This window comes from Plasmodium inui (genome assembly GCF_000524495.1).
Source record: "Plasmodium inui San Antonio 1 unplaced genomic scaffold supercont1.102, whole genome shotgun sequence".
Lineage (NCBI taxonomy): Eukaryota > Apicomplexa > Aconoidasida > Haemosporida > Plasmodiidae > Plasmodium > Plasmodium inui.
The window spans coordinates 2149-22822 of NW_008481936.1; the positions used below are offsets into that span (position 1 = coordinate 2149).

The window sequence follows — 20674 nt, forward strand, 5'->3', positions numbered from 1 at the left end:
CTAGAGACATAAGAAAGATGGTAGCGCAAGGAATACACATAATTATCCTACGTCTATACATTGCTATCATCTATCGATAACAGTCTATGTATTTTTGAACTTTTTACACTTTAGCATGGAACATATACCCAGGGATATACATACATATATGTATATTTTTTCTTTGCTATATGTGGGATTAATTCATGAGTCATAAAAATAGGGAGTGTTAACCTCGTGAATTATGATGCCCCTCTGGCGTCCTAAAAAGGGGGACTATCGAGGGACACAAGCGGAAGCAAAAAGGATGATACGGAGGGTACACATTTTTACGCAAACAAACAACATAGTTACTAGTATATGCGAATTCAGATGAGAGCATTGTTCATTTGGCATAAAAATGTGCCCCCCAGGATTACACGATTGTTCATGACATGTTTTATCTATGCATATATAGAGGGAGTATTGGATTGTTGAAATTGAACTGGTATAATATGACTTCTAATTTCATATGAAATTTTAATTGTATATTGCATACAATTGAAAGGGCACCTATAGCATTTAAATGTGTTCACGCCTCTCTGTGAAAAGTGCTATGAATTCGATGGAGCAAAGATATCCAAATGCCCTGGGGTACTATATACATTTTATAATAAAGGCAGGAAACAATACAGAAGGAAATGATGGCGAGACGATTGATATCAAGACACTATTAGGTCATAGGGAAGAAATGATGAAAAGGATTATAGAAACAGCGGCTGGCTTAATGAAGGCAAGGACCAAGGGAGCCACCCGCTAAGTATGTATCTCAGAAACAGCGTGTGCCCCACAGGGAAGCAGAGGGTATAGAACAGAGAACATCCAAAAGAGGATGGAAACCAATCGAATAACCTAAACAGGCAAGAGAAGATTCTTCTTAGACAACGGGCCAAAAAACCAGAGAGGCCTGGAACAGTAATCGACAACTACTATCCCACTGCAGTGATAAAATAATGTATCCAGGAGCCCCAATGAAATTCCTAATGAACAAGCTGCCTCAGAACAGAAAAGACCAATATAAGATAGAAGAGGAAGATTAGATTCACCTTCGTTGATACGCCCCCCCCGGAGTCATATAACAGAAAGACATACGAGCACCTTATAAGTCGGCAACCATAGAAGAGTCCCTAAGAAAGAAGAGGCGCAAAGGGGGCGAAGAAAGTGAGTACTCCCTGAATAAAACAAATCCCAAAGCATTATGAGAAGCGCTTCATTAAGGCTCGCTTAAAAGTAAACAATACGTGAATACCGCCCATCATGTTCCAGAACCACCAATTCAGTAATCGGACAGGCAGATAACAACTCCCTACTTAGACTAAGCCGTGCCAACTGTCTGAAGTTGCGAAGAAAAGGAGAGGATCTAGGAGTAGAGAGGAGGCAGTACAGGAGGCTAAACAGCAGACTACCGCCCGTCAGGGCAGGCAAGAATAGCAGTACCAATGAAGATGACTCAGATTCCTAAAGGTAAGATTCACATCCGTAATGAAGACAGGGAAAACCCCTTAAAGAACTAGGAACTGGGAATCTTCCCTGCCCCTCATTAGAGAAAATGCCGAGAGTACTAATCATAGTTCTGAAGGAGGAACAGATCCCAATAATACCCTAAAGAATAAAGAAGTAACAACAGGAGTCACTAGAAGTAACCGCAGAACAATTGGCGGAGATCTAAGAGTATGAAATAATGATAACACATGAGGGAAAGGAAGAGAAGAATAAGAAGAATCAGAAGATTAAGAAAAAGCACCCGAAGATGACTAAGGAAGATCAAGGTGTCAGGGTCGGCAGATGACATATGATCAAGTTATTCTAATTTGAAATCGCGGCAAGACAAGTCAGTTAATTCCGCAGCCGAAGGATCAAGGAAGACTGCCCTAACTCCTCAGACAATGTTTCAGGAGAAGTAGGAATGGAGCTATAAGAAGCATGACACTAAGGCACATTGAGTCCCACCCTTTGAAGTGATAACACCAAAAAGAAAGAATTATAATATTACAAGATAAAGAGAATTACGAGAAGAAATAGAAGAAACTAATCCCAAATCTCATGCAATCTGTAATACATAACCCTGAAACAAACATTCGGGGGCTAAGGTTCTCTTCTACTGCGAAAGCCGTGGAACGAATACGACTCCCGACAAAGGATGCCCCCAAGAAATTAACATACAGAGGCTTAAGTGGGCCACCAGAGGACAAAAACTGGAGAACATCTAGGTACTTCCCCTAAAACAGATGAGATAAATTATTACTGAGCTCAGGAAGATATCAAGAGTGAAACAGAGGATATATGGATCACTACAAGATATGCAAGTACCAGGCCACAACTGAAAAGTACCCCGAGATAGGAGCCACAAAGGAGCCCCACGAAGGAAGATCATGTTTTTTTTCCCCCGGAAAATGAGAACAATCCCAAGGGCAAATGAACAAAAAAAGGATCCAGTGAAGTAACAGAACAATTGAGGCTAAGCTACCACCGTGAAAAATTACGGACAAGGTTAGCCCAAGAAGCTGTCGAAGGGAAGAACATAGTCGAGGCCCAGGAAGCCAAATACAATAAGGGAAGATAAATTTCGAACAACTTGAGAACAAGGTTAAGACGGAATATCAACCATGGTAACGTGTGAAAAAACAAAACAAAAAAAAGACGAACGCCTCGGGGCTTTTAATGCAACAGTAGATAACAGATCCCCGGAAAACAAGACTCTCCCAGGAAACCCCAGAGGAGATCTCCTGAATAGCCTTATCCCGAGGTCTGACCTAAGACTAAATCGTCTAAACTGGACACACCCAACATCTGGATATACATAGCCTTTACATTGATTAAGAAATTACAATTGAACCTCTTGGGGACCACAATTCCAAACTCCTTCATCAGATTCCAAAGATACCATAACCACCAACGAAGGGGCAAAAACAGCCCGGCTTCAAACCTTAGACGCCTAGGGAGTTCACTGAGAAGATTGGTGGTATTAAGAAAAAACGGGAGCCCAAGTTCACTATACCCAGAAGCTGAGGCGCCCCCAATACATTTCTGCCAAGGAAGGCAGTAAGTATTACTGATATATTTACGAAAAGAATAAACACCGGGATCTCAGCTTAGAGGGGTAAGGGGAAAGTGAAAGGACAAATAAAGTAGCCTCAACTTCCTGGGAAATGTATTATCAGTACAACTCGAGGAGCATGTACGTCATCTCCACAACTAGGGAGCTAAAGTCTGAAATTTCAGGATTAGCTAAGATAATATATCAATAACAAAAACTCTATTGTTAGTAGCAGGAAAGAATAAGAGAACATCTAAGTGGATGAATAAGATTCTGATTCCCTGACCCTGGGCAAACGTCGCTATAATGAAGAAAACTCCCCATCAAGCGCATGCTTGGGCACAGGAAACTGACAGGGAGAGAAAAGATACTGTACAAGCCCACCGCTTTCTTTTCTTAAAGGCAGCCCGCCTGGCTCTTCTTCCCTCAGAGACGAGGAATTATTATGAAAGAAGTTACTTCCCGTGATTTTTCCAGGACGTTAAAATTCTTCCCCCCCCCAGAGACTCCTAACGGCCAAAGAATTCAGATGGAATACAAGTCACAACAAGCGAAGTATGAGGCTGCCAAATGAGATGAAGTGTCAAAAATAAGAAGAAGGCTTCGTCATTGAGATTGACCCTTGATCAAGGATAATATAAACCTTTCCAGTGGACGAAGGTAAAGGGTAGTATCCCAAGTGAGGAGAACTAAACGACAAAAGAACAGGAAGGAAAGAATTAGGCCGAGTCTCCCGACACTGCCAAATCCAAACCAAGACAAGCCCAGAGCTCACTGTCCCAGAAAAGGGATGATGAATAACTAAGGATTTAGTCTTTAAACAGGGCAACATCAGAGAGCTGGAGTCCGTAGGTTTAGCAGGACAAAGGGTCTGAGAATGATTAGAACCGGAAGGAACTTCAACTCCAGGGACGCAACAGATGACATTTAACAAGCATCCTAACTTCGTCCAAGAATAAGTTCAGGCGAATAATATATGCCAAATCACCCCCCTTTACAAAAGGGACCTAACAACCCGACCCCAAACGGGCTTTAAAGGATTAAGAAACAACACGCCTCCTGTAGGGAAGGTAGATTGTGAGAGAATCCGATTAAATTGTATCAGAAACATTTGGTAACTAACAAAGAAGCTGAGTTAAAAGAGAGCAATTCCGAAGAATAAGTGCAAGGATTACACAGAAGGAACAAGGGATTAACTGCACATAAGCTGCATGCCACTACCCGTTATGTGAGATCCAGGAATAGTGTGGACTAAGATTAAATAGCCCGCAGGAAGGCTCCGGAGGGTTTAAAAAATAAGGAGAGTCTCTCCTAAAAACAAGTTCCACGCCGTCGCTCTGATAAAGAAAGACAGAGCGCGCCATTATCCGCCCCCGGATTCGTGGTGACAGCTGAACAAGTATCAACTCATTCGTAGAAAAGGAGGAAAAACTCCTCCAGACTTTAGAATGGAATCAGGGGAATAAAGAAAAAAATAGCCAAGAAGCAAGCCTTCCAGGTTCAAAAAATCGTGTGGGGGGAAAACTCAAATAGGAGAGAGGTAAAGGAAGTAAGCACCCCCGTCAGGAACAGAGGACCCAACTCCTATAAAAGGAGGGAATTGATATGATAAAGGTGATAGCTTTTCCCTCATCACCCCGACCAGCAGAAACAAGTGATTAGGAGTTATTAGTCAGGATCTAGCGAAGGGATGATGACAAAATTCATGAGTAAGAAAGAGGCTACCAAGACGCGTCTTTCAATCCCCAGTAAGTGGATTACTGATTAAGCCCAAGATGCTGCATCAGGAGACAAACGAAAACCGAAGTAGCGGGAGCTGACTCCGAGCAGTCCCAACAGGAAAGACTTCACTGGAAAAAACCAGGAAAGTAAAATTAGAATCTCATCAAAGTGGAACAACATGCTTTAGGAACGGCAACCCAGGATCAATCTATGTAGGGGATACGACACCTTAGTGGAATTTAGATAGAGGACTTAGTTACCAATGAATGGGCCCAATTTCTCGAAAAAGCCTAGAGTCCCCTAAACCTGTATCTTAATGAAGAGGAGGATCCTAGAAAAGGAAGGATACGAAATTTCTTATTTACCTCCCCATAGGGTGAAAACCCTGAAGGCCCTAGGGCGTTTCCTCAGCAAACATACAGAATCCAAGCCGGGACAATGACGGGAGCGGTGGAGAATGAAGAATGGAGGATAGGTTCGTGGGTCAAAAACGAGGCTTATCTATGGGGGAGCAAGTACCCCCCCAGCTTAGATAAAAACTGTAAGTCGTCAACCAAGTATTGTTATCCGAACCTTACCAGACAAGGAGACTCAAGATGGAAAAATTTGCACGACTGGATCTCGAGGAAGATGTTAGAAAAACATCGCTATCAGTGGGGAAAAGAATTTGATCCAACAGTCTTAACAGGCATAGGGGGGAAAAATTCACAAGGAGGTCTAGACTGGGGAGACATCATTAATAAGGTTTTGAATCGAATAGAAGGATTAGCTCCCGTTGCTCGCAATGGGAGAAGCAATTCTCTAAGATGGACCAAGGAAGAATGGGCCGAAGCATTCAAGCATCAAATCCCACTAGACACTCCGCTGGACAAGTTTGAATCAGGCAAGGCGATGTTATTCGTGATAATGTGTATAGTCACAGGTTTGATTGAGGGCAGAGCAAAGGAGGGGAAAATCTTTAAGAGAAGAGGAAGGATGTGTAGCCCAATAGATACTACTTTGCAGTTTCGCGTAAAGGATTGGGAGGCATGGATAAAGAACAGCGATGATATAAGGAAAAATAGAGCAAATCAATGTTCCCAACAGGCTGGGTATGACGGATGTCAATGGGCAGCAATAGCTTTAATTTTGAGTGTGTACGAGTCCATGACGAATATCTGCAGTCAATGTGGTCCATATGAAGTGAGTTATTGGATAAGCAAAGATGACAGGACGGGCGAAGCAAGTGACATGCAATATTGTGTGTTTAACGACCAAGGAATAAATTGTCAGTCCTTAGGCTCCAAAACAGAAGCTGGAAAGATGATAATAATAAGGCCCGGTGAGCTGGATAAGATCACAAGAAGCCAAGTCTTTGACAGTGGAGATAAACAACGTGCGTCTTTCGAGGCCCAAGAAAATAGTCAGAAGGAGATGATAACTTACACTACGGAACAGGGCGCCAGCAGTAGCAATGGAGTCCCTCAAACCCAAGATGAAGGTCCTACGGAGAGACTCCCGTTACATCAAAAGAGCCTTAAAGATCTCTCCTCTTGTCCGTCCCCGAATCCGGAGGGACGAACGCCTTGTATGAAGATCATTGAGAAGTCCCCCCTAGTTCCTAAGACAGAAACCCCCTTAACACCAGAAGTTGAAGCGACGCCCCAGCAAAACTTGGAACACGCGGCTAAGGATCTCAGAAGGGAGCCACCTGAGGCAAGTGACCCTCTCCATCGTGTGGATGAACCAGCATCTGAAGAGGCCGCGGGGAATCCCTTATGGACAAATTCGACACCCTTCGTTTTTGGAAGTGGCCCCCCCTGGGCGATAATCGTCGGTTTGGGCGCTGTTGTGTGTTTAGGCATAGGAGGGGGTTATGGTTTATGGAGGACCTTCGGTCGTCGTAAACGGGCACACGCTTGCTTGAAGCGGAAGAAAGTCGAGGAAGAATATAAATTAAAGTATGGGGGAGGGTTTAGGGTTCGGGGTTTTGGGATGAGAAATGACCCATACTAAAATCACCTCCTCCCCAAGAGAACTTGATATCGTCGTCGACAAACTAGAACCAGACCATATGTCTGCAACTGGGTGCACTAAGGAGTTATGTCCCCTATATGATTACCCTACCACCATATGTTAGTTATCCCCCGAAGGATATGTTATGTCCTCAACTGTGTTCAGATTAAGTCTACATTGTGTTAAAATGTGTACCTTCTTCTGTTTTATTAGTCTATTTGTCCATTAATTATTAGTGAAGCACTGACTGTATGGTTGTTAGAGGACTTAGATTGTCCCAAGTGAGATCGTCAATAGAAACATTCTATCACCATAATTATAGATGAGGAAGCGTCTATGTCAAGAAAGAATGGATCTATGGGTCAGTCTATCGAATGAACCAATTTTGACCTGGTCTGTGTTGGGATGTTCCTTCCTTCTAAGAAGTGGTACCAACAGGGTGACCCATAGACACCCAACAGGGGTCCGATTTCGGACATAGAGGAGTTGTTGTTTTATCCATTTGTTTTGCTTTGTCCTACCGGAAAAAAAGGGCCACCCTGTGATTTAAAACATTTCGATATAATGCAGGGGTTACCATAATATATATATATCTGCTGGTAGGATGAAACAGGGATGCTGACAAAATTGGTGGTATCCTTTCTGATGGGTTATATGATGATCACTACTTAGGGAAAGACAGGCCTGTTCCTAAAATACCATATTTCTAAATGTTCTTTTTCCATTTCAAATTTGATGAATCCCGTCTCGCAATGATATAACAAGAAAGTTCCTTCTCTTTCCATCCTACTAAGAATGCCCTCAATTCTTTCAATAAAACATACATTAATTGTTCTCTCATTGGAGCAATAGATATGGCAAAAAAATGGAATAACTTTTATTTACGTTGATAAATGAATGATAAGCGATTTTGTAATTACAACTTTACGGCAGACTGATCCCATATGTAAGTAGTGGACATCCTGGTCTTCGAGAATGCTGTGGTACTTATATCTGCTTGCTCTGTTTTTTTTCTACCGTTAACTTATGATTTTCTCTCTAAGGATATTTTATCAGTGTGTGATTCCTATTGCGGTGTCTTGAGTGGGTTGTGGCCTGTTTCATACAAGAGCCTCCCGATGAGGATGATCATTTTCTATAAATTCCACGTTTCCGTGTGTCCGATAGAAAAGTGTCGCCCAATTTAGTAGGTGCAGGGGAATACAGAATGTGATATGCCATGTTTATCAGTAAATAAAACAGATGGAGAATAATGTTTTTCGGCTTCTTCCGTATGTGTCTAGGTTGTTATGTATAACGAGTATTTAAGAAAGCAAATAAGGGGACTACTCTCAGGAACCCTCTGAGAGGATTATTACAAATAAAGGATTTCGCATTCCGCATTCCAACATCCCTTCCTCTTTATATGTTACGGAAAATTTATCCACCCCGACATTCAACACCAAGGGGGCATAGAAACGTAGATGAAATATTTCGCGGCCTCCAGATATGTTCCTCAGAGGATGAGTCGAAATTGGTGAGTTGCTGTTGACAGGTGTTTCGCACTCCAATTGTGCCCAACAATGGGGTTGATTATCTTCCTAATTTGTTGACTATTTCACTTACCTGATGTCCATGTCTCTAGAAGTACGTGTCCCCTTCGTTTTCCCGGTACGAGTCGTTCGCATCTTCCTGTACTTGGTATTTATCAGAGTTTTCTCAGGTGTTCTCAGGTCTTCTCACGTTAGGGCATGCATATGAACATCATTGCAATATAACATGTAAGTATGCGCGTTATATTTTGCCTTTGAAGCTGTTCTGCTCCAGGTACGTCATTATCAGGCTCGTGTGATCTCTCCTATTATTGTTCGTTCGTCTCCTCCTATAGGAGGCCACTTAATGTCTGCGCTTTATACTCAATGTTTTTTCTTCTGAACATCCCCAGAAAAATTCTGTGTGTATCTGCTATATTTGAGGCCGTTTCCATATTTTGTTTGTTCAAACGGTTTCCTATGTGGCCCCTCATGTACAACTTCACGTGTTGTGAATCCTATTGCTCTTTACATCCATCCAGAAGCATCATGAATAGTGGTATCGGCAATTCCGTATGTATTTCTTCATCTGTAAGTACACACACTTCGTGGATATGCTCCTCTCGTTTTTCTTTATGGCATCTTGTCCCCAACGTGTTATCGATTGTCTCATATATCACATGCTCGGCTGTTTTCTTCTGGTAGACCCTTATAACTTTCTAAAAAGAACTATCTGGAATATATCGTCTCATACGTATGTGTTGTTTTGAAACCTAATTGCTACAGACACTCCCTCGCCCCTGTAGGATAAGAATATGTGTTTCCTGGTTAAATTGATTGATTGTAGACATTACAATTTCCTGAACGCATTGTTCATCCATTATGCGTCCTTTCTGTAATCTGGGGAATTAATTGTTCTGTTTAAACATATCAAAAATATACGAGTATTTATGTTCGAAACTATCCCACTGATGTTTTTGTAATTGCAAATCACTACAGTTGTGTGCATCCATTCTGGTTATCCTGCTCTGTTAAGTAATTTCACCTATCACACTTTTATTTATCATAAATTTGTGAACCACTACTTGGAGGAAATGTTTCTTGGTAAATTTGCATTCTTCCTTTTTGATTCATCTAAAAGTTCTGTATGTATATATAGAATCTTCTACGGAACGTTTGTTTTTCATTTTGCATGTATACACTCTTTTGGATGTCTTAATTACATATTAACTATTCATATTCAGGGTCGTGCAGTTGTACTTCGTCACTATCATATCATATATCCCTTTTCTTTTCGCAGTTATGGCTACACATTGTTGTCTCTATGTGTACTCATCTTCGGGATCTGCGTCTTTCTTATTTGGAAGCAAACAGGGACTCTAGCAGCTATATTGCGCCAGGAGTAGTTATCAAAAGGGGTTAGCTTCAGTTTTGACCCATCGCTTAAGTATTGACCATTGCGCACTAAATTATATTTTTCCCCTGCGCATACATATACATATATCTATACTTCCATAAGAAAGGTAACCTCAGTAATCACACCCGGGATTGTTAAAATAATAGCTGACACCTCAATAAAGGCAATAGCATCATTATGTAGTGTCGGTGGGGCTATGACGCGTGTTGGGTATCGTCAGGATTGCCAGTTCCCTGTCCCAAAAGTCGTAAGCATAAGAACAGAGGGCGGAGCATCCGTAGCCCTTATAAGGACATTATGTACTCCCCAAAGCGCAGAATTTATGTGTGGTGGGTTTTGACAGATTTGAATAAACTGATAGGTAAAGCACAAACGCTGGTGGATAAAATAGACTGAACCTACTAGGAAAGGGAAGAGGAGGGCGATACCCGTTGGGTAATATCCGCGGCTTAGGAATTTGATGCGGGACACCTCCAATCTGCACGTACAAGAACATCAAATTGGATAGTTCGGATCGTAAGTACACCTTCCCAATGTTTACTTATTTTACATTTATATTTTCCGTGTGTATACCCAGTGTCATTGCTTTCAACCTTTCAACACTGAGAACTGCAGTAGAAGTTGATATTGATGCATTCTTTCCTGCCGCGGAATTTGATTCCTGACGGAGCTACCACGTTTGAGATGTGCACTTAAATATTTCAGAATCCTCACCGGTGCTCTGACAATTTTTCCATGGGTGACGTCCTCTCATTTGGGGTGACAAGATTTCACGGAAGTTTTGAATAATAACCTAGGCGTTGAGAAATATTGTCAGATAGAGTAACTGCTGCAAAGTTCCGTTCGGATGAAGATGTATCAATAGTTGCTGTTCGTATAAGATTTTTATTCCGTATAAGGGTTTTTAGCGTATGCAGGCACTGTGTTCCTTTGTGCCGAAGTAATGAAAATCGCAGGAAGAATCCTTTTCATTCAGGAGTCAGGTACGAAGAACGTGTACACATGCCAGTTCGCACAGTATGGACAACAGTTCTACGGTTTTCATTAGACCTTTCCTTATTGTTTCATATAATTAGTCAGGATTCAAAGAAGAACCAGAACATGTAGTGATGGTCAAATAGGTGATCAAAGAACCTAACATATTCACATAAGACATGTCCCTGGGGTGTTCTTGGGGGGTGAAAGTTGTGATAGGACATTTATGAAATAGTGTGTGAAATCACCTAGCATATTGTTTGAATGAACACGTTCGATGTGTGTCTCATTATCGTCGTACGCTCCCTTACTATTATTCAGGTGGGTAGGAAATCTAGTTTTATATACCTCGCATGGACTTCTCCGTGTCCAATGCTACGTCCATAATATCGGTTAAAGGTAAATATTCTGAACTAATAATTCTGCCTATATTACATTGTTTATTATATTGACCTTTTTGTTTTACATCACATTGTCATCCCTGATATGTTCCGCGCTGATTTGTGCATATTCTGGAAGATCATGTAATAAATACATATTGTCTTATGAAAGAAAAAATTCAGACATTGCGACGATGTCCTAAAGAAATAGGTGGAATAATGGTGTGGCTATGCATATTATATTTGCTAGGCCAAAAAATACAGTTTCGGAGAAGTCTGCACTTTAGTTCGCTACGTTTTCAGATCTGGAAAAGAGCTTGTTTTTTCGATAAAATAATAACAATCAAATTAGGAACATAGGTACTGTTTCTAAACCCGTCTTATATTAATAAAGTGTGGGGAGGAGGCGGCCATGCCGATTAAAGTTATCCCCTTGATCATGAAATAGGGCGTAGCCTCTTAGTTACTCTACTATAAACGGGTAAATTGAAATTGAAAGGCAACTGCCAAAAGGAACAAGAGAAAAAAGAATTGTAACATTATACGGTACTTCCCATGTCTTGATACGACATGTGGTAGAACTCAACGGCTTCAAATATCACATATGGATTTATCAGGGACTGTAATATATAACGTTAATTCACACACAATCGCGGAATGAAATGAAGATACCGCATATAAAGCGCCTTGGTAGTCCTAGGCTAAACATGGGTTTTTCGACTAAAGGAGCATACTTATAAATTCTTCATCTCCTTCTGCTTCGCCTGCTCAGTTTCTTCTGATTAATTACTTTCTGTTTATTGTTGATCGTGAACTGCTTCAGGCATTTCTGGAAACTATTTTTGCGCGCTAGAACAGTAAACACACGTGTATTTATCCTTTGTTAATAATGCGCAACGGGAGGCATCCGTCCCCGAGGAAGAAAAAGCATTGGAACAAATTAAGTATAAAATATATAATTTCGTGTCATTGAACTGTATAGAAGGCGTATATTCTGGGATTTAATTTCGTTTGTAAAGTGTCTCCTCCTTGGAAGCTTATTTGTGTTTCGTTATTTAGGGACCGATCTCATGCGCACCTGAGATATCTTGAAGTAAGAGGAAGTACTCTCTTGGCATGGTGTTTTGAACGATGTGAATCACAGAAAATATACCCTCCTATTCTATATGATATTACATGGAGGATCACGATTACAAATAATATGTAAGATAAATTCATTTTTATATATAATTTCTGGAGAATTATTTTATGGAGCTCAAGCTAAGGAAAGGTGATTGCGTAGCTTTTATATTTCGTAAAACATGACAACAGCATGGTAAAGAAAGCCGTAGAATCAATGGAGTGTACAAACACGTCATGTTGCGGAAAAAAAAAGTCTCCTACATTTCAATCTTTCTAGAAGTTTTCACAGAGCATCACGTAATAGAAGATGCGGAAAAAAAGAGAAAGAAGAAACGCTTTAGAGTGTGCCATATTCTGCTTAGGATGATGTATATGTCACGGTGACTCTATGTATACCTAATACTGGAGTTCAACGCAAAGGAGAGATCACACGTGAGAAATACGTGCAGATCTAGTTTCTACGGCATACTAAGTAATATGGGAGAGTCCCCCACTATGGTGTCCGAATCCTCTGGAAGAATCATTTTTTATTATTTCTCACTACTTCATTACGTACATGAATCTATTTCTGTCGACATTCTGAAGGACGAAAAAAGAAATGATGAGTCTTATTATAGAATTCCCCGCCGCAGGGGCTGAAGTCACATTATTTGGTTTATGCTGTAAATAGTCCCATGTAACCTGTATTGTATTTGAATGTCCAGCTGACAGTTTATATTCTTTTGATGCCAGAAGCAATTAGTTTCATGGTGCCTGGTCTTTATTACACCAATTATGGTATTGTATAACGTGTAAGGTGTAGCATGGTAGGGAACGTATATTTAAGGAGAATTGAATTATAGCATAGTGAATCTGGATACAATATGTATCCGCCACAATTTTGTGCAGCCTAAGGGATTCCAATTAGGTGCGGATAGAGTAGGAGAAATTATGGTTGAAGATGGTTGCATTTGATAATATAAAGGAGGTGAACATTTTTCCTTGCGATCCCCTTTATGTATGCGCGCTGATTCGTACAGATACTAATGGAACTCTTTTTTGTTTTGTTTTTTCCCTGTCGCCTCTCCTTTACAATGAGATGACTTGGCAACGTAATGTTCATAAAGGAACTGCCCGGGCGAAAATGAACAGGTCTAAATGTGTTTATACAAAGAAGCTCTCAATAGACATATATGAATTTTGAACATTGGGTAGACAATAACGAGGACACCGTTGCAAATTCCTTAAAAAGAACCTGCAGGTCGCTGTTAATATCACATAATTCTATCACGAGGCAAGGAACACAGGAAGAATGGGTGTTAAACAGTTGAATAATACGATTGCGTTAGCGTTACCACAAGAATTGCATGGCTAGATTGGAAAAGAATACATAAATCCGCTCTTCGTACGTTAAATATTATTGTCATTACATAGCACTTCGCGAAAAATACTCTGTGCCTCATGGAGTAGTGAACGAAATTGATTGCTCCATATGAACAGAATGAATTTTGAAATGAGAAGGAATGGCAATGTGCACATATTCATTTATTTTAATAGAGGGGGGTTATTCGAAAGTAAAAATCGCGAATATTCGTGGAGGCATTCATATGACATGTGTTTCTTCATGTTGTACATAAGTAATGGGTATTAATAATAATTGCTGTGTGGGGATCACGTTATTAATAAATGGTTCCTGCGTTATAAACACGCTTTGGGTAGTGTCCTGTAAGAATGAAAGGATTTTTAATTATTTATAGGAATCTGAAAGAGGCGAGTTCTATTATCACATGCATTGTTTATACGTGTATATAATTTGAAAACAGTGACACATATTTATATATACAGAAAAGATGAACACTTGATATAATCCATTAAGGATAAAACTCCACTAAACATAATAGAAAGAGTAAATAAGGGGAAATAGGAACACAGCGGTTCCATGCGAACTGTAGCATTAGTTTAAAATTACATATTTGAAATATATCTTCTCCTGGTATTCATGATGAACAGGGTTTCTCTTTGTTGCTGTCTATCTATGGTGACAATCTATGCATGGAACAAGGAGAAGACACATAAAGATAAATGCAGGAGCTAGGGCGGATCATATACAAAGAACAATTTTGTGGCATATGTCTCTTGCAGAGGCGTTTTGCTCGGAACGTGTGTGTGTTTTATTGTACAAAAAAGGAGCATCTTTTTATAAGTGAGATTTTATATTTATTGAGAAGCATTGATTTCTTCGCGATCACCCTCCTGTGTAGCACAACCCTTATGAGAAACCTTAAAAATTAGTAAAAGTGCAGGCCCATATTTATATGACTGCACACTCTAGTAATTTTTCCTTGACTCTTACAATGATACATATACCTATATATAGGTATGTATATATATATATATATGACTGTGGCAATATTATGTTGATAAGTGGGCTAACGCTAATATATTGCTTCTAAGCAGTTATGATACGAGACGCGCCATACGTGAATGTACCGGAATGGATATTGCACGTTCTAATAAACAACATATTAGAATATAATACTGATTTCAGACAAATGGTGAATTTTACAGGAGAGTTCTCTTCAAGGGTGTGTGAGTATTTTTTGTGGTTTCTTTCTTTTTTTCCTTCTTCTTCCGATACATTTTGCAATACCCGACATGTTCTTCATTGATGTGTACTGATTGCCGCGTGAGACTAAATTGGTCGACTAAAAGGCAAAGTAGGAGGCAATGGTTTCTCAAGATACCAAATTGGCTGCAAATAGACAGAGACTGTGGAACATATTTCTGCTAAGTATTTAATTAAAAATTAACAGAAGGGATTTGGAGTTATCTATTTTGATAACACAGCGCTCATGGATGTGAACCTGATATTCTTTTAGGAGATATACCCTTCTGGATATTGAGTTCAAAAATCAGGTGAGAAGCTGAAGATGGTGTTAATGAAGCTGTTAATTTTTCCACTACAGCAGTTTAATATTAATTAGGGAAGAAATCGATTTTGGATAGGCAGAATGACTAAATGAGAAGAAGTGTCTGGGTGAATAATAAGAGTTAAGGATTCTTCACGGTACAATAAAATGTGGACAAAACAAGATATTTCAATAATTATATTTAAGAGTTCCTCTTGTCCGGTTACGCGAGCCGTCTACTATTAGGAATGTGCTAACGCGGTTTGATTAAATTGGTCGAGAGGATAACTTATTATGGGCAAAATTTAACAAGGAAAGAAACGGAAAAATACCAGTATTACATCCGTATGTAAAGCAACGAAGCATATAGCGAAATGAAAATATGGCAATCCCAACCAAATTATAATGGATTTGCAATGAGGAAAATAATGATCCACCAATTGATTGTGATTACCCCCAAATATATAAAATACAAGAGGGAACAAAAATAGTGAAGGAATTGTGGGGGTTGTTATAATATATTACAGCAAATATATCATAGAGATTAAGAGAGAACTGCAGTATTGAATCATAAGAAGAAACTAGGAATAACAGATATGTGTGAGTGTAACCAAGTTCTCCATTCTTCATATCATGAATTGTAGTAAACTAAGAAAGGGACATACGACATTCCTCCTTTAGGGGTGTTAAGGGAATCTACATTATGGGTATGAACTAGGGATTCATCAATTTCGAGAGGCCTAAGGAGGATATTAGCCGCAGGAATACAAAGAATTTACATGCCTCTATACATTGGTATCATTTATTGATAACAGCCTATGTGGCGTTGATCTCTTCACATCTTACCATGGAACATATATATACCCATTGATATATATATAAGTATATTTTTTCCCTTTTATATGTGGGACTAGATCATGAGTCATAGAAATAAGAGGTGTTAACGAGGTGGAATATGATGCCCATATGGCGTCATACAGGAAGGGAATACGAAGAGATGGAACCAAAGAAGCACAGAATAGTACCAGTGCTAGACATTTCTACGCGAAAAGAGGATATAGTTACCAGTATATGTAGATTCAAATTAGAAGATTGTTCATTTCGCATAAAGATGTTCCCCCTAAAATTGCACCATTGCTCATGACGGGTTTTATCTATGCATATATAAGGGGAGTAATGGATTGTTGAATTTAAACTGGTATAATATGAGTTATAATTTCATATTGGACTTTAATTGTATATTGCATACGATTGAAAGGGCTGCTATAGCGTTTAAATAAGTTTATGCCTTTCTGTTGAAACTCCTATGAGTGCAATGGGATACAGATATGCACATCGGATGAGTACCGCGTAAAATGGGGAGCCGCTGTGCTTATATGGTTTCCTTTATAGTTACATTACTTTTGTGAATGCGTCCTTATAGCCCATTCTCTTCGTGAGTGGGGTCTCTGATGTTTTGATATTTTCACCAGTATCCCCCTGCACGTTGCACTCTTCCTGTGTATGTTTTTTTCCCGTTTCTACATTTCTATAAGTATGTTAATTCATATAGTGGCATCCTTGCATATCAGTTCCCATGCCGCATAGTGCCTGCTGATGCGCTTTCGTGTTTATCATTCCCATTAGTGTTTTTTTTCATGTTCTGTGCAACTCTATGAGAGTATTTTCTCATGGCGCCTCTTTTGTATATATGTATCTTCATCTGGCCTAATTTCGCGAAGTTGGTCTCACGTTCCCTAATTTAGCAAACGTGGTTTTACGTGCGATAATTTCGCGAACGTCTTCTCATGTGGCCTAATTTTCCCATGGTGGTTTTATGAGGCATAATTTCGCAAACGTCGTTCTACGTGAACTAATTTGGCAATGATTGTTCCACGTGGGGTTATTCCGCGAAGTTGATTTCACGTGGGGTCATTTCGCGAAGGTGGTTTCATGTGGCCTAATTTCTTCGCAGCCCATCCATGTGGTTTAATTTCTCGCGAACGCACTTCCATGTAACCTAATTTTCCTCGTACGCCCTTCCATTTGCCGTAATTATTTCTGGGAATTGGCTCCATGTGTTTTAATCTTGCCAAAGTCTTTCCTTGGGGAAGAATTTTTGGGGGGGTGGTTCCATGTGTTATATCCGCTGGACGCGCGCTGTTTCTTCTTGATCCACTATATATATTTCTCTATCTAATTCTTTCATGAAAATATAGCTGTTTGCTGCCTTCCTCTGACGAAAAATTTTTGGAAGGTTTGTTTATGATGAGATTCTTCGCAGCATCCTTCTGAAGATTCTACTTCACCTGGCACTTTTATGTAGATGCCTTTATTTGCTAGATTTCTATCACTATTTCCTCCGTGTAGTTTTTTCATCATGATGCTTCTTCTTCCTGCATTGCTATGATGCTCTCCCTCAGGGTCAGTGCGCTGTTCTCTTGTCACGTCACTGCGATTCTGTTCCTTCTTGTCGCTTCCCTTCATGGATGCCTATATCTGGGATGTCACTATAATAATGCTCCTTCGTGTCACATTTCTGCATAGCTAGATCATTCCTGTAGCGTCAATATGAAGATGCTTGTGTGTGTGGGATTCTTTTCAGGATGATATTTCCTGTTCGATTTTTACGAAGTCTTGTTTTCTTAGGCTGTGTCATTGTGAGGTATCTTCTGCTTCGCGCATCTTTTTCTCCTAAGATTCATCTTAGTGCGCTGTACTCTTAATATATCCTTCCGCTCGCCACTTTTATAGAGATTGTTTCCTTTGCCGTGTCACTATTAAGATTCTTTTTTTTGCCGCATTTTGTTTCTGACGATAGTCCTGTCCTGGGGTGTTGTGATGAAGTTTCCCGGGCCCTGTGATTATGAGAATTGTTACTGGTGTAGCATTCTTACGAAAATTCCTTTTATTGCATTATATGGATGATATTCTCCTATTCGACTCTTTTATAAAAATGCCTTTTCTTTTTATCATGTTATTGCGATGGAATCTCCTCGCGAGGCATTCTTCTTATGAAGATATTTCCGCTCCGCGGCATTCCTTATGATCCCATTTTCTGGTAGCAGCTTGAATATATTGTTTTGTGTCATTTCCTCTATATGGATTCTTCTTCCTCCCGCGGCATCGTGAAGATGTCTCTTTTTGTGTCATGTTTCCTACGACGATGTACCCTTTTTGCGGCATTCTGAAGATTTCCTCCCGTGTGTGATTTCCTTTATGAATATGCTCGTTTTCAGCGGCATGGTTACGATGCTGCTGCGTTCTTTATTTTCTTTATGAAGATTCTTTTTTCTCCTGGTATCTCCCCGACGTTTTCTTCCTTTGTCGTTTCGAAGATGTTCTTTTGCCTCGATTATTGTGAAAATCTTCCTCGAGCTCATATCACTGTGAAGGTGCCATTCTGGCTGCATCTTTGTGGATAGGTTGTATTGTATGTCATTCTCTTTTATTAGAATTTCTCCTTTCCCTAACAATCTGATTGATCTATTTTTTCTCCTTTCTAGGTGGAGCCATTATGAAGATATTACCTTCATTTCTTCGGCTATTAATGAGAATGGCCACGTAGGTGAATTGTAAATATGAGGACCATACAGATGTGCTAGCTTAATCAGACATGAATAATATACGTATGTGTGGAGGGCCGCTTTTATCCCTTATTTCTTATTCCTTTAGAAGTGATGATCTTCATGGAACATTATTAAGTAAATAGCAGTGTTACTCGGATAAGACTGTTAATTGAAGTGCAAAATTGTGTCAAGGGTAAGGATCTTCTGGAGTTTTATTGTAGGGAGGTTACTCACGTGTGCGTGGTACTCAGATGTACAAAGTACTGACATGCTTATGGTTTTGTTACATGAAGAACACGAGCCCGCTTCGGCTACTGTCGTTTGCAGAATAGTCATGAGGATCTTTAACGGTGTTTCAGCGCCAGGATGTAAGTATAATATTGTTATTGGAAGGGTATTGATGTCCATATAGTATTTTATGCGAAGGATTCAGAGTTCACGCCTCCATTATATGAGGGACATTATTCTATGAAGTGCATGCATATTCCAGTGAAATATATTGCCCTAAGATGATTGATCTGTCCAATGTTTCGATAGTCAGGAGTGCAGATGTCCCCAGTGTACTGTTATATGAAAGTACTAATGGTTGAGCTATATGGCTGAGTCGGTGTGTTATTATACTAAAAGTACCATTACGTGCGAAGGGCTGTGGCGGGATGAATACGATTATCCTGGGGGCATTATTATTCGAACAGTACGAGTGCGCAAGGAGTACTGCTATATTAAGAGTACTTTTTTGAGAATAATACATTTATTTGAAGAGCACTACTGTTATGTATGGAGTGGTGTACCATGATGAGTACAAATATCCCGGAATAGCAATATGTGAAGTGTCTCGATATTACGTTAACGGCTCCATTATATGAAGTACAGGATTGTGCAAATCCTGTGGATTACGTAGAATACTATTCTTTGAAGAATATTGCTACACCAAGAGTACTATGATGTGGACCATACTTCCCTGTGTGAAATATTGATATTCCACGAGTGTCATGATTTGGAAAGCACTACTCCGTCGAGTGTATGGATATTCCAGGAAAACTATTGCCTGAAAAATACTGATGTGTATTCATTTCAAATAGTGAAGATTGTGGAAATTCCCGTAGTACTGTTATATGAATGTACTAATGGATGAACTACAGTCATATTTTTAAAGTACTGTTGTCTGTAGAGCACAGTCGCATAAGAATAATGGCTCATCTGGAGTCATTCTGTGAGCCATCTCATGGGTGCGTAGTTTTCCTATTCGCAAAAAACAGTTGTGCAATGATAATGCATGTCTCCCAAGAACGATTATTTGAAGGGTTTCCATATACACAAAGTGCTTTTATATAGGGGGTACTATTCTATTAACCGTAAGAATATATCCGCAGTGGTATGTAGTGGGATAAAAGTAGGTGCCCCGAATATTACTATGGGGTGGATAGACCACTGAGCGCTTCGTTATTTGAATAGAACCATTGTTCATACAGCACTGATGTTTTTTCATTTGCGGTACCTTATTTTTGAAGGGGTTAGAATCCCGGCTGTAATATGAGGAGATAACAGTTTTACAAATTCCTGTGATGTATCTGCAATAGCATTCTTTGAGAAAAGGCGTTATCCTAAAAGTAGTATTATATGCAAAGTAGTGTCCTCCCTGGAATATCATTGGTTTTGATAATATTAATGTTACCAGAATAGCTTTGACAGGAGGATACCAATATCCATAACATACGAACCAGTTATCATATTAGGAAGGGGAGAAGAAAAAAATGAAGTAGAACAAATGCCCAAAATGAATTTTATATATTGAAGGTACTGCGACATTGGGCACAATTCTCCATTTCGAAAAAGAAATAAATATATAAGATAAAACCATATAAATGACTTAACAGTATCAACACACATAAACATGAAGCTGAAAGGAAGCATGCAAGGGAGAAGTAGCACCATATAATCGAAAAGGACAAAGGTAACTTAGCAAATAAGAGTACCTAAAGCAATGTTAACACAGAACAAATGAACCCGCAGGAAAGCAAGGTTAACAGGACAGAGAACACTTACAGTAACATATGAGGT

General features: G+C 39.7%; 4 protein-coding genes across 4 annotated transcripts; 2 read left to right on the forward strand and 2 right to left on the reverse strand.

Moving 5' to 3' along the window:
• Window positions 1-574: 574 nt before the first annotated feature.
• C922_05576 (hypothetical protein) lies at window positions 575-1480 on the forward strand (the record flags this gene model as incomplete). Its single annotated transcript, XM_008821147.1, has 2 exons — window positions 575-695; window positions 1299-1480. 2 exons carry the CDS (start codon window positions 575-577, stop codon window positions 1478-1480), a joined length of 303 nt encoding a protein of 100 aa, XP_008819369.1.
• A 3735-nt stretch (window positions 1481-5215) lies between these two features.
• On the forward strand, window positions 5216-6772 carry C922_05577 (hypothetical protein; the record flags this gene model as incomplete). Its single annotated transcript, XM_008821148.1, has 1 exon — window positions 5216-6772. One exon carries the CDS (start codon window positions 5216-5218, stop codon window positions 6770-6772), a length of 1557 nt encoding a protein of 518 aa, XP_008819370.1.
• Window positions 6773-17249: 10477 nt separating this feature from the next.
• Window positions 17250-17531, reverse strand: C922_05578 (hypothetical protein; the record flags this gene model as incomplete). The annotated part of the gene is made up of 1 exon (XM_008821149.1): window positions 17250-17531. One exon carries the CDS (start codon window positions 17529-17531, stop codon window positions 17250-17252), a length of 282 nt encoding a protein of 93 aa, XP_008819371.1.
• A 671-nt stretch (window positions 17532-18202) lies between these two features.
• C922_05579 (hypothetical protein) lies at window positions 18203-18457 on the reverse strand (the record flags this gene model as incomplete). The annotated part of the gene is made up of 1 exon (XM_008821150.1): window positions 18203-18457. One exon carries the CDS (start codon window positions 18455-18457, stop codon window positions 18203-18205), a length of 255 nt encoding a protein of 84 aa, XP_008819372.1.
• Window positions 18458-20674: the final 2217 nt, after the last annotated feature.